The sequence below is a fragment of the Enhydra lutris genome, unplaced genomic scaffold (genome assembly GCF_002288905.1).
Source record: "Enhydra lutris kenyoni isolate GAN:26980312 unplaced genomic scaffold, ASM228890v2 scaffoldscaffold39, whole genome shotgun sequence".
In the NCBI taxonomy this organism is placed as follows: Eukaryota; Metazoa; Chordata; class Mammalia; order Carnivora; family Mustelidae; genus Enhydra; species Enhydra lutris.
In genome coordinates this window covers 31182310-31206844 of record NW_019154123.1, presented here as the reverse complement: position 1 = coordinate 31206844, position 24535 = coordinate 31182310, and the positions used below count along the sequence as shown (strand labels likewise).

Genomic DNA, 24535 nt, shown 5'->3' with positions numbered 1-24535 from the left:
GTAGGAGTAATGAAATTCCAATAATGATGTGCATATCTAGTGTCCAAATTTTGGTTTCTAAATTCTATTCCTCCCCTCCCCCCAAAAAAATCAGCATCCCTTAAGGAAATGGCTGATTACAAAGCTGTCCAAAAAAAAAAAAATCATATAAGCTGGAACATTTTATTACATCATTAAGTAAAAAAGTGCTCAAAGAAAGATGGAGGCAGATAGAAAAAACATCAAAGCCAACTTAACAGGCTCTCATTGCCCAAATCTGTAATGATTTGAACATCAAGTAAATAATGATAAATGAACTATAAACCATAAAATAAAATAGGAATTCATGAGTCCATATGACATAAGTAAATGGATAAATAAATGGGGAGAAAAGATGTAATTAGAAAATCATGATTTGGCAACTATCAAAGTAATAATTCAGCTAAGAAATGGCAATGGATACAACTAGTGGATAAATTTAATGAGGATAGCTTGTTTATATAGTCTCAAGTATCTCTCAACAAAACAACTATTAATTACAAAGGACAAAAGAGTAAATTTACAATGGAGAAACCTGGAAGATACTATTTAATAAAGTGATCCAAATTAACATCATTAGTAATGGGACAAATTTAAATTATGTACCACCTGAGAGGAAATGATGAGGATATGGGATCATCTCTATGATATTCCAGCCCAAAGTGCATAACCTGAATTTAACTATGAGGAAACATCAGACAAATCCAAATTGAGAGACATTTCACAAAAAAAACAGAGTCAGAGGGGTCAAGATCATGAAGTCAAGGAAAGATTGAAGATAAAATTTAAATTTAAAATTTAATTAAGATTAAAAATTTAATCTTTTAAATTTAAATTAAATTTAAAAGATTAAAACAATATTTCTGTATAATTCCAAATCCTCTCCTATAAAGAACATTATTAAGACCACTGAAAAAACTTGGATGGGGTGTGAGCATCAGTTGCTATTAACATGTCAATATTAACTTCCTGATGTTAATGGTTACACTGTCATATATGTAGAGGAATGTCCTTGTCTTTGAGAAATATACGCTACAATATGTAGGAGTCATAGAGCCATATGTTGGCAACTTACTCTCAAATGGCTCAGGGAAAAAGTTATTTGAACTATTCTTGTAACTTTTCTGTAAGTTTTAAGTTATTTCCTAAAAAAAGAGAAAAATAAATACATCTAACATTGCCCACCTAGCTAATTAGAAAAAGGCAAAAGTTTGCCAGCATATTCTGTCAACAAGTCTATGAGGAAACACACATTTCTGGCACAAATGCAAGCTGGTACAATCTCCATGAAAAGAAATTTGGCTAGATCTATCTAGCAAAAGAACATACATGCATTTATTCTTTAACTCAGCAATTTCAGTTCTCAAAATTTATGCCAAAGATAGACTGGTGGAAATAAGAAAAGACAAATGTATGCACAAGCCTTTTGATTACAGCACTATCTTTATAGTAAAAAACTAAAAAATAAAATAAAATAAAATCCTTCAATAGAGAACTGATTGAATAAACAATGGTTCACCCATACACAAGAGTACTAGAAAGCTGAAATAATGAGCAAAAAAAAAAAAAAAAAAGTTATATATTCTGCTATGAAAGAATCTCCAGGAAACATATTTAAGTATGTAAATACACCTGAAACTAATTTAACATTGTACGTCAACTATGTTTCAATATTCTTAAAAAGCAGGTAAAGCAAACACCCCAGCAAATGTGAGCTAACCCTGTATGGTATATCCCTGTTATCCAAGCAGCAGTGTAAACATATACACTATTTTGTATATATACTATATAGAAATGGATATTATATATAATTTCTTTGTATCTTTTCAATGTAAGAATAAATCAAAAACAAAAAAAATATTCTTACAGAGATAGTAAGTGCACAAGGTAGAGAAAAGAGGGATAGGAGCCAGGCTTCCTGAATGTTTTGACTTACAGGTTTAACTTTTGAACCATGTAGATATTTGATATAATATCTATTTTTTAAAAAGATTTTATTTATTTATTTGACAGAGAGAGAGATCACAAGTAGGCAGAGAGGCATGAAGAGAGAGAGGGGGAAGCAGGCTCCCCGCTGAGCCGAGAGCCGGATGTGGGGCTTGATCCCAGGACCCTGAGATCATGACCAGAGCCGAAGGCAGAGGCTTAACCCACTGAGCCACCCAGGTGCCCCTGATATAATATCTATTTTATTATTTGATATATTATTTGAAATTTGATACATTTTTTGATATGATACCTATATTATTTGATATTTTATTTTGATATTTTATATAATTTATATATTTAAAATATAATTTTATTAAATCTATGATTATATATTTTATATAATATATATTTGTGTATAATACCCACATAAACTAATACAAAAATATATTTGAAAAGTTAACACTAAAAATCTAAAGCAAGATGAATGAGATAAACCTATTGAGTTGCGGATATAACCATACAGAGAAGAACATTTCAAGTAACTTTGAAACATAAGTTTTTTTTAAACATATAATTTGTACATTTCATATGGTATATCACAAACAGAGGAAAAGAAAAACTCCAACAAAATCTCAAATTGTTTTTAGGAATTATATTCCTTCCGGGTATTTTGGCTTTCAACTCTGAGATTACTGTGTATGAGGTATAGAGCAAATGAGTAATTTGTTGCTGTCATTGAGAATTGCAACTTCTGAGATAAAGGAGAGACTAAAGTAAAATCAACAAAGTTAAGTAAAAAGCTCGCAATTCTAAACTTGAATTAGAAATGTCAGAAGATGGGGGTCCTGCGTGACTATCGGTTAAGCATCCAACGACCTGATTACGACTCAGGTCATGATCTCAAGGTTGCAAGATTGAGCCCCGTGTCAGGATCTGGGCTGGGCATGGAGCTTGCTTAAGATTTTCTCTCCCTCTGCCACTCCCCCTACTCTTTCTCTCTCCTTCTCTAAAAAGAAATGTCAGAAGACTAGATCTGTCTTCTGAAAAGGCCAAGCAATAGTGACTAACACCATAGAAATGAACACTCTGAGCGCTCTGGTTGAGGTCTATAATATATAAGAGCTCTTTGGAAAAAAGGATGTGTCCAGGTTTGGAGCAGGGATTGTCCAAGGTAAGTTTGGAATATCATATCATATCAGAAAGCAACAAAACTTTTTTAAAGGCTACTGGGGTCATAGCAGAAGAAGTCAGAAGCCAACCAGAGGAGGCCCTCAAAAGCCAAAGATGAGAAAATTTGAGCACAGTAAGAATAAAAATTGCCATGGATGGAAATGTGTCGACCCATATGAACGCATAATGACACTAAAAAATCCTTTAAGTAATGCTAAAGGATCAACCCATTATTCTGAAAGCTGGTACATAAAAGGAAATAATCGAATATTAATTTTGTCTTTCTTAAACAAACTGAATCTCAGGGTAATGAAATAGTTGAGGAGAGTGTTTTTCTTTACATAAATATTCCACTTAGTATGTGAAAATCATATGATAGAAGTAGAAATTTCAAACTCTTAATGAAATAGTTAATCTAAGTCATAAACATTTATGTCTGCTAACATCACAAAAAGAAGATAATCAGTATGTATCTCTCATTGGAAGTATGCAATATCAACTATGAAATATTCTTGTCAAAAACTCAAGCCTCTAACAACCAATTTACAGGAAGTGTAAACCACAGAAAATCATGTTAAATAATTTTATGAATATGTAACCAATATAATCTAAACTGTAGAACCCCTAGGATGAACTATTTGCTTTCCTCAATAAAAAATTTGTGAGGAAAAATGTAAGATATAAAGGAAGGAATGTGTAGAGTTCAAAGAAACTAGAGACTTATCAACTAATAGCAAGATGTGGGCTTTATTTGAATATTATTGGAAAATATACACATGTATAAACACACACTTGTGATTCAATTGGGAAAATTTCAACCCTTCTACGTAATTGAGTTTTTTAAATTATGGAATTATTTTAGGTTTTTTTTTAGGTAAAAGAATTAAAAAGGAATCTTTATATTTTACATACATACTGCATTTTTTTCACATTAAATTATATGATATCTGGGATAGTTCAAAAATAATCCAGAGAGAGGGATGAAAAAGATTCAATGTGTTATAATTGTTGAGTCTAAGTGATCACTACATGGGATTTCATTATCATATTCTTCTCGTTGTATGTATGCAAAACATTTCATCACAAAACGTTAAACAAGAAAATGATCAGGGTGTTTTTAAAGGGGGAAGTTTTACTTCAGCTACAAAAAGGAGCAGATCTATCTTCCCATCCAAAACAAATGCGATATACATATATTCATACATGTATCGATTCATATATGTATCGATATTCATATACAAAATATATGAAACAATGGTTTTAAATACCTAACATAAACAACAAAAGACAGGAAACAAGTGAAGATGCCCTACAATTGCTCATTTTACTGTCTTTAGAGAGTTCCCAGGCCATTGTGCAGGAAGGGGGAACCCAGACAAAATCCAGAGGTCTCCCTGACTTCAGAATATAGACATGACAGTCTATAGAGACTAATCATCACATGCATTTGAAGAAGCTACTAGCAAATGAACAATTGAACATATACCTTTTGAACTACCACTCTTGATAGCATCAAAATCATGAAATATTTAGGAATGCATCTTAGAATGTGTAAGACCCATACACCGAACACTGCAAAACATCGCTGAGAGAAATCAAAGACCAAATTAACAAAGATTGAAAAATGGAGACATACACCATATCCATAAGACAGAAGACCCAAATTTATTAACATATCCATTTTTCACAAATTAATCTATAGGTTCAACACAATCCTAATCAAAATTTCATCATGTTTTTTTCTTGTTAGAAATTGACAGTTTGATTCTAACTCAAAGGTTCCAATATCAGCAAAGCAACACTGAAAAGAAGAACAAAGCTCAAGGACTAACATTATCCTATTTAAAGACTATTTTTTTTCTTCATTCACCCATTCTTTATTTTTTTTAAACTTTATTTTATTCTTTCAGTGTTCCAAGATTCATCGTTTATGCATAACTAATTATAAAGCCATTTGATGGCATTGGTATAAAGACAAGCAGATAGATGAGTAGAACAGAATAGGGAGTCCAAAAACAGATCCACCTGTGTATGAGCAATATTTGACCAAGATGCAAAGACAACCCAGTGGAGAAAGGACAGTCCTTTCAACAAATGGTATTGAAATATTTGAATGTCTATTTGCAAAGAATGAACTTCAATTAAAAAAAAAAAACTTGAAATGCAATATAGATCTAAATGTGAAAGCTAAAACTGAATATCTTAAAAAACAATGTAGTTTTTGTTTTGCGTTTGTCACTATTAATCTCTAAGGGAGACTGCCCATCTATCATGAGTTTAACATTATTTGATAAGACTGACCATATAAATTATGAGTTCCCAACAGCATTCAACTATCAAGTAGAAGAGTTATATACAAAATAAGATCTAAGCAGAAGGTGGAAGTCCAAGTGAATTTCAAAAATAGTTTTCTCACTGCCCAACATGTCTTCTTCCCAATTCTGTCATTCTGTTGTCTCTTCCTCAGTGTACATCTAAGATCTCAGATGAAGTTTTTTATGGCCACTAATAGACAGGAAAGAATCCTAAACACTTCATAGTATTAGATCCTGGCTTAAAAGAGTCCCAGAATAACTGTGGAGAAGACCATCGTCATTCTCCTTCACAGTGGGCAGAACTCCACCTATTACATTAAGTTTCCTATCGTGCCTGAAGGGAAAGATAACTAGAAGACCAGATCTATGCTAATTTATAGTAGGGAGCAAAGAATTGTTCTGAAAGATTTCAAGTATATTTGTCCATTAGAAGACTCATTAATGATGTCTAGTCTGGAGAAGGCCTTTTATACCTGGAGAAAACAAAACAGTACACTCATGGCTATCAGCTAACCACCAAGGACTTCACCAATAGTCTCAAGAAAGGAATAGGTGGCAGTGTTGCTGATTATTCATGAGTTCAAAAACATGTTCTTCTATTCACCAAAGCTAACTTGGTTACTGCTAAGTATCCAAATTTCCAGGAGCAACCACAAAATTTTAGCGGCCATAAGTAAATAAACCTAAGCAAACAGCCTGGGTTTTGCTACCAACTGTTAAACTGGCAACACTTGATTTGATCTGAGTGTGTATTTCTCTCTCTCTCTCTCTCTCTCTCTCTCTCTCTCTCTCTCATATGCAGGACATTTCCCTTTTGTAAAGAACCCCATTTTGTGGAGGTCTGAGATAAAGTGTGAGAGGGGGCATCACTCTATATTTTATGTAACATTTTGATCCTGGAACCCAAGTCATTTCTGCTTGGGCTACAAATTTTATATATTTTATATATATAAGATTTTTGTTTGCTACTTTGTGTTATAGGAAAATATCTGTTGCAGTTGTTAATTATGGCCCCCTCTCCTGGGAACCAGATAGATATGTTCATAGGGTTGGATAAAGAAAAACCAGAATTATATCCACCAGCCCATACTCATAATTACTATCCCATTTTGAAAAATGTCGATCATTTCTTGATAAAATGCATTGTTCAGACTCTTCAATCCTTTAGGAAAATTTCCTTCTTTGTACTGCCTACCCTCCTATGCAACAAAGTTGTTAAATAGTGTTAAATCTGTTCAATCTACTCTAACCTTTAACAAATTTCCCAAATGTGTAGAATTTCCAAGCAGGGCTCCAGCTTGTAGCCGTTAATATTGAGAAGGATTTGATGAACTCATTCTAAAAAGAAAGCAACTCATATTTTCCTATGTATTGTTATAAAAATGTATTTTTGAATCTCAAAAAGTACCTCACCTCAATTTATTGAATAGATATTCATTAAAAACTTACATATGAAGCACTTATTTACATTAGGACACCACAGAAAAGCTTAATAACCTTGGGTTAGTCAAAGGTGTCTTAGATGTAATGCAAAAAGCAAGGTCCACAAAAGGAAAATTTGATAAACTGGACTTTAACAGTAGAAATATCCACCCTTTGGGAGACACTGTAAAGAAAATGGAAACGATAAGTCATAGAGTGATAGAAGATCTTTACAAATCATATTTCTGATAAAGGCTTTGGATTCAGAATATAGAAAGAACTTCTTCTCAAAAGCTAATTAGAGAAAACAACATAATAAGCAAAAGATTTGAACAGATACTTCACCAACAAGATATATAAGTAGAAAATAAGCATTGAAAAGATGGTCAGTGCCATTAGTCACTAGGGAAATGCAAATTAAAACTACAAAGAGATACCACTACACATCTGTTAAAATGGCTAAAATTTTAAAAAATGACCATACCAAGTATAGACAAGAATGTGGAGGCCCTACAATTCTCATACACTGCCAGTAAGAATGCAAAATGGTACAAACACTTAGGGAAACAGTTGGGCAGTTTCTTTAAAAAGTTAAACATTTACCTGCCCATATGACCCAGCCATTCCACAATTATGTATTTTCCCATACAAAATGAAAGTGTATGTTCATGCAAAGACTTGAACCCAAATTTTCATTGAGACATCATTTGTAGTAGTCCAATACTAGGAACAATTCAAATTTCCCATCAGTAGGTGAATGGAAATTCAAACCAATCTATCCATACACAGGGGTTAGCCTCAGGAATAAAAAAGGAATAAACTATTGACATATTTAACAAAAGGACACATTTTAAAATAATTATGAATTGGATCCCTGTAAAATTATCCCAAAATACGTTATAAAAGACATAAAAATGCCTACTGGATAATACCATTTATATACAGTTCTAAACATGCAAAATCATTGCCTAAGGATGGGGATGGGGAGAGAGAGAGGTTGAGAAGAGGGATTACAAACAGGTACAAGGCAACCTTTGGGAGTAATGGACAGTCATTATCATTATTGTGGTGATAGTTTCATGGGTAGTTACACAGATGTACATAAGTTAAAATCTATCAAATTGTACATTTTAAATATGTTCAGTTAATTATATGTCAATTTTATCTCAAGAGAGATTTTTTTAATGTTTATTTTATTTTATTTTATTTTGATTTTTTTATTTACTTGACAGACAGAGATCACAAGTAGACAGACAGGCAGGCAGAGAGAGAGGAGGAAGCAGGCCCCCTGCTGAGCAGAGAGTCGGATGCGAGACTCGATCCCAGGATCCTGAGACCATGACCTGAGCTGAAGGCAGAAGCTTTAACCCACTGAGCCACCCAGACGCCCCAGTAAAGTTTGTTTTTTTTTTTAAGGCGAAAATGCCTCAAGCACTTTATTCCATTAGGTAAATGTACAGAAAAAAAAATGCATATGAAGATGAGAGTAGTAGAAACAGAGATAAAAATTTAAATCCTGTTTTGATTCATACGAACACACATAGATCTAAATGAATAAGACTTACCTTTTCTCCCACATACAGAGACTGTAATGCTATTATGTGACTCCACTAGGCGGTGAAGTTTTACAGATTGCTGAAAGAGAGGAAAGGAAAATAGGAAAAGGCTTACGTATTTGAAGATACATCCAAAGTATTAATTCAGTAAAGCATTTGTCTCTTTAAAGTTAGAACACTGTCTTGTTCCTGACTGAATATGCTGGCTAAAAACAAAGGACTAAGTAGCCTATCAGTCAACAGAAAAGTCATCCAGCTTGCTGTCCTGCTTACCAACAATAAGAAGTATGTGTTCTTTGGTAGAAAGGAATTTCCCAGCCTGCTTGGTTCACTCAAAGTTGTTTTTGATAACCATAAATTTGTCTTTAGTTCCTTCAGTTGAGAACATCAAGAACTTTAATCATTCAAGATAGGTGTTTATACCTAAATAGCTTCAAGAACTAAGCATTATTTCAGGCTTGAGTTATCCCACATCAGAGTTCCTAATCTATAACTTTATAAGGAGTTTGGCGGTTCCTGCTATTTCCTCATAGTTTATGTTGTATTAATATATGAAATACACAGGACACGGAGAGTGAATCCATAACAAGATAGAAAAGAAAGATATAATAAAATGATATTAGATTTCACATTAAGAAACTGTTGTGTAAAAGAACTACCTGCTTCTAGGAGTTAAAACTCCTAATCATTTAGTGTATTCATTTTTTTATTCTGATTTTGCTATTTAAGACACCCCCTAAATCTCTGACATCAAACCATTTACAGATCTGACTAATATGTCCTAAGAATGATTAGTAGAATAATATAAGGTGAAAGATAGAGTGTTCTATTGTTAACATATTCTTTTATTCATTTTTGCATTCACTCAACTTTTATTAAACAACCTTTATGTGCCAGGGACTATGCTAAGAGGTGGAGATGCAATGGTTAAAAAAGAAAAAAAGGATATGATTCTTACCAGCAAGGGATTTACAACCCACTGGGAAAAATATTTTTAATCAAATAATCACAAACATAAAGGTATCATTACAATCAGAAATAAGGGGAAAAAATGTGCTTTTGGAGCATATATAACCAATGGAAGCAGTAAAAATCTTCCCGAAAAAAGTGGCTTTGAATCAAATAGATTGTTGAATCTACGAATGTCAAACTCAAAAGAAATATTTGGATTTGAAATATTTATAAATTTAAAAGTCACTTTAGAATTCATTGGTATACAGTTATAAGAATAATGAAGAATCTCTTAATATAGTCACGTGAAAAGGCCAAAAAGACATAGTGTTAGTAGAAGCAATAATAAAACTGGGTAGGAAATGATATAATGATGCTACCTGATGCTAATATAATGATGCTATAGTTTGCATATTGTTTTGATGTTGAGACACTCCTCCCCAAGGAAAAGCCAGGTAAAGAGGAGGAACTATAAAAAGAGATTGAGAAAGAACTACTAGAGAGGATGAGAGTGTGTGTCTGAAGCCTAAGGGAAAGAGCATTTCAGAAAGAAGCAATGGAGCAGTTAACTGTCCAATGCAAGGGAGAGGGTTAGCGAAACCTGCAATGCAAAAAAAAAAAAAAAAAAAAAAAATCCACTGTGGGAGGAGGACTATAAAATCAGCAAACAAAAGACTAACAATCCAATAAAAATTAATGGAGGACATGAATACAGTTCACAGTGAAAAAATACAAACAGCTTAGGACATGAGCAAGTACTCCAATCATAATGGAAAACATGCTGTTAAAGTTATGGGATTCTATTTTCACTTATATTGGCAAAGATAAGGAAAACAACACTCATCTACTATTGGGAGGAGTATAAATTAGTATTCCTTGTTTAAGAGGCATTTTGACCACATCTATTAAAATAATATATCTAGTTTATAATTATAATTTCAAGTATAGAAATTTTATATCTCCATACAAGTCATATATAAGTAGACAATATACCTGTTATATAATATGTATATTAATTATGCATATTATTTATGCATGTAATATAAATTATGCATATTCACAATTTATATATATTTATAAAAACACATATACGTGGAGGTGGGGACAGGTATATGTGCAAGAATTGCCATTATTTTTTTTAAATTTTATTTATTTATTTGACAAACAGAGATCATAAGTAGGCAGAGAGGCAGGCAGAGAGAGGGGGAAGCAGGCTCCCAGCTGAGCAGAGAGCCCGATGCGGGGCTCGATCCCAGGACTCCGGGATCGTGACCTGAGCTGAAGGCAGAGGCTTTAACCCACTGAGCCACCCAGGAGCCCCAAGAATTGTCATTATTTTAATAGCAAAAAACTAGAAACGATCTAAATATCCAACAACATAACTGGTTTAAAAATTATGGTACATCTAGAGAAAACACATTTGTGCAGATTTGGAATGATATTTAAGATATATTGGGTGAAAAATGCAAGTGCAGAACAGTGTGCATAGCGTATTTCCATTTGTGTGAAGCAAATGAGTGTACATGTGTTTAATACTGCTAAACATTATAGAACATTTGGACCCAGTGGATGCCTTCAGAAAGGGGATCTAGATACTGGGAGAACCAAGGTCGGAGGGATATTTATTTTTTATTTACACTGTATTGTCCTATTTGAGTCTTTTAAAAATTATGTCCATGTATTACTCCTTCTACTAAGAAAAAAATAACTAGTTTAAAAAAGGAATTAAAAAAAATTAAAACTACCTATGGGCTTAGGATTATAGTGGTGACCTTAACAAGAGTTTTTTTAATGGAGTCGCAAAAGTGAAAATCAGGTCAGTATAGCGAAAAGTGAGAGGGAGATCAGTAAGTCATGAGAGCATGCATAAAGAAGTTTTCCTACAAAAAGAAGAAGAGAGGCTGAGTAGTAGCTAAATGTAGAAGATTTATCAAGAGAGGGGATTGTTACTTCCCTTGAGCATGTTTAATGCTGATAGAAAGGCTGTTGGGGGAGTGATTGAGGAGGTCATTCAGTGACCACGTAAGTACCCTGAGCAGATGGAAAAGGATGCTATTGCAAGCTCAGGCAGAGTGCCCTTTCTCCTCTGTAATAAGAGGGCAGGGCAGAAGGGAGGCAGAGACAGGGTCATTTGGGAGTTGGTGGGTAGGGAGTTGAGCAAATTCCTATCTTATAGTTTCTATCTTCTTTGTGGAACAAGAGGGGAGATTATCTGCTGAATTAGAGGAATGGAATAAGAGTAATTGGGCATCTCATAAAAAGTGAGGAGAGTTTGGTTTGAAACCTTATTTTTGAGAATGGGAGACTGTGATCAACCAATCTCTTCTACATGACTTTTTCCCAAAAGCTCTTAGACCCCTTGATGTGGGCATAAAGAAAGCCAAGTGTTGGACTCAGGCTTTAACGAATAAGTACCATCCAAACAAAATGGGCAAAAGAGTCATTATTAAATAGACTCTTTCACCTTCTACCCTCTCCCACCACCTTCAGGATCTAACAGTGTTCTCTGAATATATTTTTTCACTTATTCACAATTCATAGAATTTGTATCTTCTGGCTGATCAGCCTGAGTAAACTTAAGAGGGGAAAACATAACTTGGAAGGTTAGGAATTGGGATGTGAGAGAAGGAAAAGGAATAACATTATTCGGCATAAGTACTTATGTTAGATATTCACAAACCTGGTCTCATTTATTGTAGAGTTGGCAATAACTATTTCCTGATTCTTCTTTCTAACAAAATTTCAATAAAGTTCCTACTGATCCCTTTCTGTGGCCACAAGATTGGTGGAAAAAACTCACCTCTCTGAGATCATAGACCGTCAAAGCTATGGACATGATGGACATAATTATGATGGCAAAAGCATATTCCTTATAGTCTTCACTAAACCACAAACAGACACTGAAGAGTTGAAATATGTAAAATGGATTTAAAACCTGTTGGCAGGAAAACAGGAAGACAAAAGGAATAATTAGTCTTCACATTAGCTATTCATTGACTTGTTTGCTTTCATAAATCACCCTATACGATATTCTCATTCTTATTAAATTTATTCAGCAATTGTCATATGCCAGACACTGCACTGAGCAACTTTACTTGAAATTTCTCTTTTAATTTCCATAATTACCTTATTACCCAGAAGCTATTACTTATCACCGTTGAAAAGGTGGAGAAGCTGAGTCTCCCAGACCTTGACAAACTTGCTCAAGGTCACGCAGCTGCAATAGCCACAGATTAGGGCTTGAACCCAGGCAATCTGGCCCTGGAGCCCTTACTTGTAATCACTGTTAACCTTATCATTTACAAAGTAGTGTCTCATGGATCCTCATACTGACCATCGCAAGGGTGTCGGGTGTGAATATTTCCAGGTCCTATTTACATGTACTGGCCATAAGAAGGCGGAAGTTAAGACTCCAGGTTTACAAAGTTAAAATGTTCTCAAGTCTGTTGTTCTTTCTTATGACACACCATCTACGATCTTCAAAGCCATCAAAATACCTTAGATTAATGGCTAAGTTGAAGACCACAATTGCTCATAAGTAGAGAGCCAAGCTGAAAGTGGGAAACGTCGCTGAATATCTAGAACAATGTGGAGAAAGGAGAGGCTAACTCCAACAGTCGTTAGCCTGTTTTGGTTTAAGACTTTTTGTGCCCTTACTCCAATAGTTTCTAGTTTCTTTCCATTTGTTTAGGATGGGAACATTATTCCTTGACTCTGGCTAGGGAAGGAACACACAGAAACATTTCCTTTCAGTTTCTTTTGCTTCCTTCCATTCCTGAAAGAAAACTTGCTAGAAATATTCAGAAAGTACCTTAAATTTAGTATGTTTTTTATAAAGGAAGTAGCAAAGTGCAAGAAAAGACCCAGAGTACAGCTGTATGGTTATAGTTTCATAATAATCATGGCTAAATGAAAAATAAGCCCAGTAGTAGAGTCAAAGAGGAAAAATTCAACTCATTAAATGATGTTCAAGTCCTTTTTTTCCTCCCACACCCACATTGAGATGGAGAAAACTAGTAAGTCCAAGCAGATGTTTTTCTTCCTATAATTTTAGATGTTGAAGAAATTGTATATTGTGCTCATAAGAAAAGTTCTGAGTTTTTTAAATTTTTAATTATTATTTCAGTTTCACAAATTTGAGACAGACTAAGAAACATAGGATTAGAAAGGAAAGAAAGAGAAGAAATGTATGTTTATCCAGTTATAAAAGGATAAGTGGATACATCAGCATCATATCCTATATTGTATCAGGCAACATGTACAAAAGATGGTCTCTGAGAAAAAGAGTAGAAGAGAGATATGAAGAAACTATACTTTGTATTTTTTTAAAATATCCCAAATTACAGTTATGTATTGACACGTAGCATTCCTGATCTTTTAATTGAACTGAACTCCTTTATTCTCCAGCCAGGATGAAGAGAAAGTACTGATTACCTCCTTGATAAGTAGTTTCCAAATTGGTGTGATTTCAACATCAATAGTATTAGGCCCACATATTAACCTCCTATAGAGAGAGATCATAGATCAGTTAGTTATTAATAATAAAAATGAAACCCACTTTTTACTTGTTCACAAAAAGTTCTTTTCACTCTCTCACAATCAACAAAAGCCCCCCTTGTTACATAATGTCCCCATCCTTTTCAAAATAACTGAGGAAGGGGAGAGTTCCCAAGGCCAAAAACAATAAACTTGATCTTTTTGCATCTGTTGAATTGACTCTTCCTAAGGTCTAAATATTTCCCTGATGGCAATTTGGGTATTTAATTTAGCCATTGCCTCATTAAGGTAGTTTCGAGATTGGCATTCTCTCAACTCTGTCCCCAACTTTGGCTCTGTGAATGTGGGATGGAGGGATAATTACAAGAAAATCGTTTTACCTTCCTACACTTGTTCAGCTGTGGGAAGCTGCAGAATTTGTTTTAAGAAAAGATGTTGGGGACATTAGACTGCAGGCAAGATAGCAGGGGAGTAGGAGACCTAAATATCGTCAGGTCCCAGGAGTTCAGCTAAATAGTTATCAAACCATTCTGAACATCTACAAACTCAACAGGAGATTGAAGAGAAGAAGAGCAGGAATTCTAGGAACAGAAAATTGAGCACATTCTGGAAGGTAGGACGTGTGGAGAAGTGAATCCAAAACAACATATGGGGGCAGGGGCCTGCTCCTGGGAAGTGAGAGAGCAGTGGAGCACAAAATCAGAACTTTTAGAAGTCTGCTCCCCTGAAGGATATCCCTCCAGAAGCTAAGCAGGGGGTGGAGCCCTCGTGGGGACAATGTGGTCTCAGAACCCTCAGGGTCACAGAGAGACTGGGGGTGTCTGAGTGTGGCAGAACCTCCAGGTATCAGAGCAGGGAAGCCAGCTGCAGAGATGGAGACAAGAAGTGGTCTCTCAGATCAAAGTTGCCTTAAACTGTGATCCAAGGCACAGTCGGGCCACTGCTCTTCAAGCAGGGATCCCACAAGTGGCAGATCTGGAGAGATCCCTTCCTTCCTCCTCTGAGAGGAGCAGTGCGGGAACACACTGCAGGAATCTGCTGGGTTTGGAGACTCCAAACTGGGTTGTGCACCATAGATAGAAATGCTCAGTCACAGGTCAGGTGAGTACAGAGCCCCACCAGGGACCAGGGAGAAGGAGTGATTGACTGCTTTTCTCTGAGGGTGCACTGAGGAGTGGGAGGCTGACCTTTTCATTCCCATCCTTCAAAGCTCTATGGAAAGCATTCAGGGAACAAAAGCTACTGAGAGGGGCACCAGGGAGGCTCACTGGGTTAAGCCTCTGCCTTCAGCTCAGGTCATGATCCCAGGGTCCTGGGATTGAGCCCCCCATCAGACTCACTGCTCAGTGGGGAGCCTGCTTCCCTCTCTGTCTCTGCCTGCCTCTCTGCCTACTTGTGCTCTCTCGCTCTGTCAAATAAATAAATAAAATATTTAAAAAAAAAAAAAAAAGGCTACCGAGAGCGAACTGAAGGAACAGATTGCTTAGCCTGGCCCCTGGCAAGGGCAGTGCAATTCTGCCTCAGGCAAAGACATTTGAGAATCACTACAACAGGCCCCTCCCCCAGAAGATCAACAAGAACATCCAGCCAAGACCAAGTTCACTAATCAATGAGAACTGCAGAATGCCAGAGCTAGGGAAAAGCAACACATAGAATTCACGGCTTTTTTTTCCATGAATCTTTAGTCTTTCAAAGTTAAATTTTAAAAAATTTTTTTCTTATTCTATTTTTTGTATTTTTCTCTTTCTTATTTTTATGTTTTTTAACTATTTGATCTTATCAATGTCTTTTAAAAATCTTTTTAAATTTTCATTGTTATAGTCATATTTTATCCCTTCATTGTATTTAACCTTATTTTTTGTACACATATAAGTTTTTTTTTTTCTTTAAAATTTTGGGATACAGTTTCTTCTAACAGATCAATATATACCCTAAATCTAGCACATGGCTTTGTTCTAGTCTCCATCCTGATCACATTCTTTCCTCCTTTTTCTTTTTTTTAACCAACTTCTTATCTTTATCAGTTCCTTTTTTAGAATCCTTTTTAATTTTCATCTTTACAGTCATATTCCATCCCTTCATTGTGTTTACCTTATTTTTGTATATAGATAAGTTTTTCTTTCTTTAAAATTTTGGGAAGTAGTTTCTTCTAAGAGACCAAAATACACCCAAAATCAAGTATGTGGTTCTATTCTATTAACCAGTCCAATATATATACATATATATTTTTTTCTTTTTTTCCCCCTTTCTTCTCCCCACAGTTTTGGGTCGCTTCTGATTTGGTTAGTGTATATTTTTCTGGGGTCATTGCTACCTTTTTAGCATTTTGTTTTCTCATTCATCTGTTCTTATCTGGATAAAATGACAAGGTGGAAAAACTCATCACAAAAAAAAAAAAAAAAAGAGGAAGTACCAATGGCTAGGGACCTAATCAATATAGACATAAGTAATATGTCACAACTAGAGTTAAGAATGATGATTATCAAAGTGCTAGCTGGGCATGAAAGAAGCGTGGAAGATATTAGAGAATCCCTTTCTGGAGAAATAAAATCCTTTTCTGGAGAAATAAAAGAACTAAAACCTAACCAAGTTGAAATTTTGAAAAAAAGCTATTAATGAGGTGCTATAAAAAATGGAGGCTCTTACTGGATAAATGAGGTAGAAGAGAGAATTAGTGATATAGAAGACCAAATAATAGAGAATAAAGAAGCTGAGCAAAAGAGAGACAAACAACGACTGGACCATAAGGGGAGAATTCAAGAGATAAGTGATACCATTAGACAAAACAATATTAGAATAATTGGGATTCCAGAAAAAGAAAAAGAAAGAGAGAGGGGGGCAGAAAGTATATTGGAGCAAATTATAGCAGAGAATTTCCCTAATTTGGCGAAGGGAACAATCATCAGAATCCAGGAGGCACAGAGAATGCCCCCTCAAAATCCATAAAAATATGTCCACACCCCATCATCTAAAAGTGAAACTTACAAGTCTCAGTGACAAAGAGAAAATCCTGAAAGCAGCTCAGGACAAGAGGTCTATAACATACAATGGTGGAATTATTAGATTGGCAGCAGACCTATCTACAGAGACCTGGCAGGCCAGAAAGGACTGGCATGATATATTAAGGGGACTAAATGAGAAAAATATGCAGCCAAGAATACTATATCCAGGTAGGCTGTCATTGAAAATAGAAGGAGAGATAAAAAGCTTTCAGGACAAACAAAAATTAAAAGAATTTGCAAACACCAAACCAGCCCTATAGGAAATATTGAAAGGCATCCTTTAAGCAAAAAGAGAGCCTAAAAGTAACAGGCCAGAAAGGAACAGAGAAAATATACAGTAACAGTCACCTTACAGACAATACAATGGCACTAAATTCATATCTTTTAATAGTTACCCTGAATGTAAATGAGCTAAATGCCACAATCAAAAGACACAGGGCATCAGAATGGATAAAAAAAAAACAAGACCCATTAATATTCAACCTACAAGAAACTCATTTTAGTCCCAAAGACACCTCCAGATTTAAAGTGAAGGGGTGGAAAACAATTTACCATGCTAATGGACATCAAAAGAAAGCTGGGGTGGCAATCCTTATATCAGATAAATTATATTTTAAGCCAAAGACTATAATAAGAGATGAAGAAGGACACTATATCATACTTAAAAGGTCTGTCCAACAAGATCTAATAATTTTAAATACCTATGCCCCTAACATGGGAGCAGCCAACTATATAAACCAATTAATAACAAAATCAAAGAAATGCATTGACAATAATCAGCAATAGTAGGGGATTTTAACACCCCCATCACTGAAATGGACAGATCATCTAAGCAAAAGATCAACAAGGAAATAAAAGCTTTAAATGACACACTGGACAAGATGAACATTACAGATATATTTAGAACATTCCATCCCAAAACAACAGAATACACATTCTTCTCTAGTACACATGGAACTTCTCCAGAATAGACCACATCCTGGGTCACAAATCAGGTCTCAACCATTACCAAAAGATTGGGATCACTTCCTGCATATTGTCAGACCACAATGCTTTGAAACTAGAACTCAATCACAAGAGGAAAGTTAGAAAGAACTCAAATACATGGAGGCTAAAGAACATCCTACTAAAGAATAAATGGGTCAACCAGGAAATTAAAGAAGAATTTTAAAAATTCATGGGAATAAATGAAAACGAAAGCACGACTATTCAAAATATTTGGGACACAGCAAAGGCAATCCCTGAAAGGAAAGTATATAGCGATACAAGCCTTTCTCAAGAAACAAGAAAGTTCTCAAGTACACAACCTACCCCTATACCTAAAGGTGCTGGAGAAAGAACATCAAAGAAAGCCTAAACCCAGCAGAAGAATAGAAATAATAAAGATCAGACGAGAAACCAATGAAATAGAAACCAAAAGAACAGTAGAAAAAATCAACAAAACTAGGAGCTGGTTCTTTGAAAGAATTAATAGGAGTGATAAACCACTGGCCACACTTATCAAAAAGAAGAGAAAGGACCCAAATTAATAAAACCATAAATGAAAAAGGAGAGATCACAACCAATACCAAAGAAATACAAACAATTATAAAAACATATTATAAGCAACTATACACCAGCAAATTTGACAATCTGGAAGAAATGGATGCATTCCTAGAGACATATAAACTACCAAAACTGAAGTAGAAAGAAGTAGAAAACCTGAACAGACCCATAACCAGTAACGAGATTGAAGCAGTCATTAAAAATCTCCCAATGAACAAGAGCCCAGGGCCAGAGGGCTTCCAGGGGAATTCTACCAAACATTTAAAGAAGAATTAATACCTTTTCTCCTGAAACTGTTCCAAAAAATAGAAATGGAAGGAAAACTTCTAAAATCCTTTTATTTTTTTTTTAAGAATTTATTTATTTATTTGACAGAGAGAGATCACAAGTAGGCAGAGAGGCAGGCAGAGAGAGAGGTGGGGGAAACAGACTCCCCACTGAGCAGAGAGCCCGATGTGGGGCTCGATCCCAAGACCCTGAGATCATAACCTGAGTCGAAGGCAGAGGCTTAACCCACTGAGCCACACAGGTGCCCCTAAACTCCTTTTATGAGGCCAACATTACCTTGATCCCAAAACCAGAAAAAGACCCCATAAAAAGGAAAATTACAGACTAATATCCCTGATGAATACAGATGCAAAATTCTCACCAAAATACTAGCCAATAGGATCCAACAGTACATTAAAAGGATTATTTACAACAACCAAGTGGGATTTATTCCTGGGCTGCAAGTTTTGTTCAACATCCACAAATCAGTCAATGTGATACAATACATTAATAAAAGAAAGAACAAGAACCATATGATACTCTCGATAGATGCTGAAAAAGTATTTGACAAAATATAGCATCTTTTCTTGATCAAAACTCTTCACAGTGTAGGGATAGAGTGTACATACCTCAATATCATCAAAGCCATCTATGAAAAACCCACAACAAATATCATTGTCAATGGGGAAAAACTGAGAGCTTTCCCCTAACATGGCATGGATGTCCAATATCATCACTGTTATTCAACATAGTACTAGAAGTCCTAGCCTCAGCAATCAGACAACAAAAAACAAATAAAAGGCATCTGAATTGGCATAGAAGTCAAACTCTCACTCTTTGCAGATGAAATGTTACTTTATGTGGAAAACCCAAAAGACTCCACCCAAAACTGCTAGAATTCGTACAGGAATTCAGTAAAGTGTCAGGATATAAAATCAATGCACAGAAATCAGTTGCATTTCTATATACTAATAACAAGACAGAAGAAAGAGAAATTAAGGGGTCAATACCATTTATAATTGCACCCAAAACCATAAGATATCTAGGAATAAACCTAACCAAAGAAGTAAAGCATCTGTACTCAGAAAACTATAAAGTAAACATGAAAAAAATTGAGGAAGACACAAAGAAATAGAAAAGCATTCCATGCTCATGGACTGCAAAAACAAATATTGTGAAACTTTCTATGCTACCTAAAACAATCTACACATTTATTGCAATCCCTATCAAAATTCCAACCTTTTTTTTTTTCAAAGAAATGGAACAACTAATCCTAAAATTTATATGGAACCAGAAAAGACCCTGAATAACCAGAGGAATATTGAAAAAGGAAACCAAATATGGTGGCATCACAATTCCAGACTTAAAGCTCTATTACAAAACTGTAGTCATCAAGACAGTATGGTACTGGCACAAAAATAGGCACATAGATCAGTGGAAGAGAATAGAGAGCCCAGAAATTGAACCCTCAACTCTACGGTCAACTAGTTTTCGACAAAGCAGGAAAGAATGTCCAATGGAAAAAAGACAGTCCCTTCAACAAATGGTGCTGGGAAAATTGGACAGCCACATGCAAAAGAATGAAACTGGACCATTTTGTGTGTGGACACCACACACAAAAATAGACTCAAAATGGATGAAAGACCTCAATGTGAGAAAGGAATCCATCAAATTCCTTGAGAAGAACACAGGCAGCAACCTCTTCGACCTCAGTCGCAGCAACTTCTTCCTAGAAACATCGCCAAAGGCAAGGGAAGCAGGGACAAAAATGAACTATTGGGACTTAATCAAGATCAAAAGTTTTTGCACAGCAAAGGAAACAGTCAACAAAACCAAAAGATAAATGAGAGAATGGAAGAAGATATTTGCAAATGATATATCAGATAACGGGCTAGTATCCAAAATCTATAATAAACTTATCAAACTCAACACCCAAAGAACAAAGAATCCGATCAAGAAATGGGCAAAAGACATGAACAGACATTTCTGCAAAGAAGACATCCAAATGGCCAACAGACACATGAAAAAGTGCTCAACATCACTCGGCATCAGGGAAATACAAATCAAAACCACAGTGAAGTACCACCTCACACCAGTCAGAACAGCTAAAATTAACAAGTCAGGAAATGATAGATGTTGGCGAAGATGCCGAGAAAGGGGAACCCTCCTACACCATTGGTAGGAATGCAAGCTCGTGCAGCCACTCTGGAAAACAGCATGGAGGTTCCTCAAAAGGTTGAAAATAGAGCTACCCTACAATCCAGCAATCACACTACTGAGTATTTACCCTAAAGATAACAAATGTAGGGATCCAAAGGGGCACGTGCACACAAATATTTCTAGCAGCAATGTCCACAATAGCCAAACTATGGAAAAAACATAGATGTCCATCAGCAGCTGAAGGGATAAAGACAATGTGGTGTATGTACACAATGGACCATTATGCAGCCCACCAAAAAAATGAAATCTTGCATTTGCAATGATGTGGATAAGACTAGAGGGTATTATGTTAAGCGAAATAAGTCAATCAGAGAAAGCCAATTATCATATAATCTCTCTCATATGAGGAATTTGAGAGGCAGGGCAGGGAGTCATGGGGGATAGGGAGGGAAAAAATGAAACAAGATGGGATTGGGAGGGGGACAAACCATAAGAGACTCTTAATCTCGGGAAAAAACTGAGGGTTACTGGGGGGTTGGGTGGGTGGCAGAGGGATAGGGTAGCTTGGTTATGGACATTGGGGAGAGTATGTGCTATGCTGAGTGCTGTGAAATGTGTAAGCCTGATGATTCACAGACCTATACCCGTGGGGGAAATGATACATTATATGTTAATAAAAAATTTTAAAAAATTTTTAAAAAGAAAGAAAAGTTGTTGGGATCTCAAAAATAGCTCTCACACACAGTTACATAGCTCTTTAATTGAAAACCTAGAGCTATGTATCTCTGATTATGCAGAACAATGACCGCTTAAGAGTTATTTTGCTGTTGAGAACACCAACCACTCTCTCCTTGCCTTCTATATAGACTTTCCGATCAAATAGATTGGGCAAATACATTAGAGCAGTGCCTCCTGAACTTTAATGTTCATACAGATGACTTCATGATCTTGTTAATGTGAAGACTCTAATTCAATAAGGATGATGCATGGTCTAAGATTCTGCGTTTCTTTTTTTTTTTTTTTTAAGATTTTATTTATTTATTTGACAAAGAGAGAGAGATCACAAGCACAGGGAGCAGCAGAGAGGAGTGGGAGAATCAGGCTCCCCACTGAGCAGGGAGCCTGATGCAGGACTTGATCCCAGGACCCTGAGATCATGACCTGAGCTGAAGGAAGATGCTTATCCAACCGAATCACCCAGGTGCACCCAGATTCTGAATTTCTAACGAGTTTCTAGGTGATGCTGATGACAAGGCTCTAGGTCCCTCCAATTACTAAGAAACAGGGTGGAGGAGAATGTGAGAATCATAGAAACTTAGGACCAGCAAGAACTTTATAGAATCCTCCTTGCCTCATTAATAATTAGGCAACCAAATCCCAGAGATGAGAGGTTACCGACTCAAAACCACACCGTGAGATTTTGAGATTCTAAACATTCCACACTGTGCCCTTCCTCTTCTTCTTTTACCTCCCATCTGTGTGACCTTGTTTGGGCCATCACACCTCTGTGAGCCTCAGATTTCTCATGTGTTACACTGGGAGGATAAGGACATTTGTTCTACCTCCCCCACAAGGTTGCTCTAATGAAGTGAAATAATATATGTGCATGCATTTAATTTAACCATACTGAATAGAGCATTACAAGGTTTTCTGATATTGACCAGCTAAGATAACGATGTGTTGGGCTCTCTATTTGCTAATGGTAACTGTCCTTTGGAGCTGATGTAGATAACAGGAGGCATGGTACCTAATCTCTTGTTCTTCTTTTGTTAGACCTGATCCAAATTTTAGATGTATCTTGGCAGAACTGAGCCAGTCTTCCAAACAACTGAAATAACAATAATGAGAAAGACATATTTAGAAATAATATTTTCAAGATAAATTTCTCTCTTTTGAATGAAACTGCCAAAACAACTTACCCAATTTTCTGGAACTGTTCTTCTAAGTTGTTCCAAACATATCTTATTTTCTGCACTTTTATGCATCTCACCTGCAAAAGAAAAGTACTAAGAAAGTCTCTAGTTCAAGGATTTGTAAATACATAGCAGTTCAGTAGCTAAAGAAGCATCGGGGGAAGAAGCAAGGATAGAGCCCTAATATATTTAAAATGATCCTTTCTAACTCACCTCAACCTTCCCTAATAACACAAGTGGCCTTCTTTATTAGAAGTTATTCAGTCAGTGTGTATCATGGGCCTACTATATGGATAAGCATGTGACTAAAACTTAGTCTCTGCATTCCACTATTTGATAACCCAACAAGGGAAAAAAATGCTACAAATGAGAAAACTAGGGACACCTGGGTGGTGCAGTCGGTTAAGTGGCCGATTCTTGGTTTTGGCTCAGGGCGTGATCTCAGGGCCCCGATCTCAGGATTGTGAGGTGGTGGAGTCCCGGGTAGAGCTCTGCACTGAGGTTGGAGTTTACTTGAGATTCTCTTTTCCTCTCCCTCTGACCCTCCTTCTCCTGCTCATACATTCCCTCTTTCTCTCTCTTTCTCTCCCTCAAATAAATAAAAATCAATCTCAAAAAAACAGAGAGAGAAAACTATACCATACAGTCAAACATATACATGTCAAACAAATAAAAATACAATAAAGTAAAATTTGTAGTACTGAAATGTAGAAATATAGAGAGGACAGATGTCTGAAGGCATCATGGAGGAGATGACATCTGAGCTGCAGCCCTGAAGGGTTGGAAGACTTTTGCTCAGATGAGAAGGAAAAAGAGCATTTCAAAGAGATTATGCACAAGTTAGTCATGGGGAGGGACAAATGAGGGGGCCCATTTGACTACAGACTGGAGAATGAGTCTAGAAAGATAAAGATAAATTAATAAAGAACGTACAGCCTTAAATGCTAGGATGAGATATCTAGGGCATTTTCTTGTAGACAATGGACTTGCAGAGAGAACTACAGAGGAGACAATGACAAAGATTAGACAGGGAGAAGGTTCTAGAAGACAGTGAGCAGGCTATTGCAAGAAAATGTGCTCCAGGAAGTGAGGGTCTAAGGGTGTGGGCAGTAAGAAGGGAAAGTAAGGTTCATGCTGATGGCAATTAGGCATTCTTGTTTCTGAATTTCTTTAAGCAACTTTATATGCACATCTGAATCTCTGTCACCTAGTGATGTAACTAATGCAACTGATCACAAAGCGAAACTGTCATATGGTTATGGAGCCATGCTTATAACCTCATTTTGCCCACTGGGATTAACTAGCAAGCTTTAAAAAATACTAATGTCGGGTTCCACCCCCAGGTGATTCCTATTTCATTTGTCTGTGTTGCAACCTGGCCATAAATATTCTTACATTTTCTTCAGATAGTTCTATTGTGCAAAGTTGAGAAACAGTGTTCTTCCTTTTACAGCTTCTCTAATAATTGTGTCCTTCAGAAATTCAAGTAAATTTTTCTATAAGTTTCCCCATGAATAAATTGAGGCAATTGAGCTGATTATCCACTGCAACTCTTCTGAGTATGCTCTATACCCATGAATAGGATAGTCCATATAAAGGTTAGATAAATTCTAGAACTGGGTAGAGCATATAGCTGAAATATAATAAGGGTCCAACACATTTTTTTGTAAATAAGTGAATGAATGCTTTGTACAACCACATGACAACCAGAAATAGAGATTAAATCCCTAAGCTTCAACACCTGGGTTACACTAAATGAATCTCAACACTGTTCGATAAATATATATGTG

General features: G+C 35.9%; 1 protein-coding gene across 1 annotated transcript in view; it reads right to left on the bottom strand.

Moving 5' to 3' along the window:
• Positions 1-24535, bottom strand: part of LOC111155121 (ATPase 13A4) — a 129029-nt gene that overhangs the window by 55612 nt on the left and 48882 nt on the right. Inside the window, exons 4-8 of the mRNA XM_022515186.1 lie at positions 22752-22822; positions 22580-22660; positions 13796-13865; positions 12162-12296; positions 8420-8489 (exon numbers count right to left, since the gene is read on the bottom strand). Coding sequence (XP_022370894.1) covers positions 8420-8489; positions 12162-12296; positions 13796-13865; positions 22580-22660; positions 22752-22822 — 427 coding nt within the window. The remainder of the gene's footprint in view (positions 1-8419; positions 8490-12161; positions 12297-13795; positions 13866-22579; positions 22661-22751; positions 22823-24535) is intronic.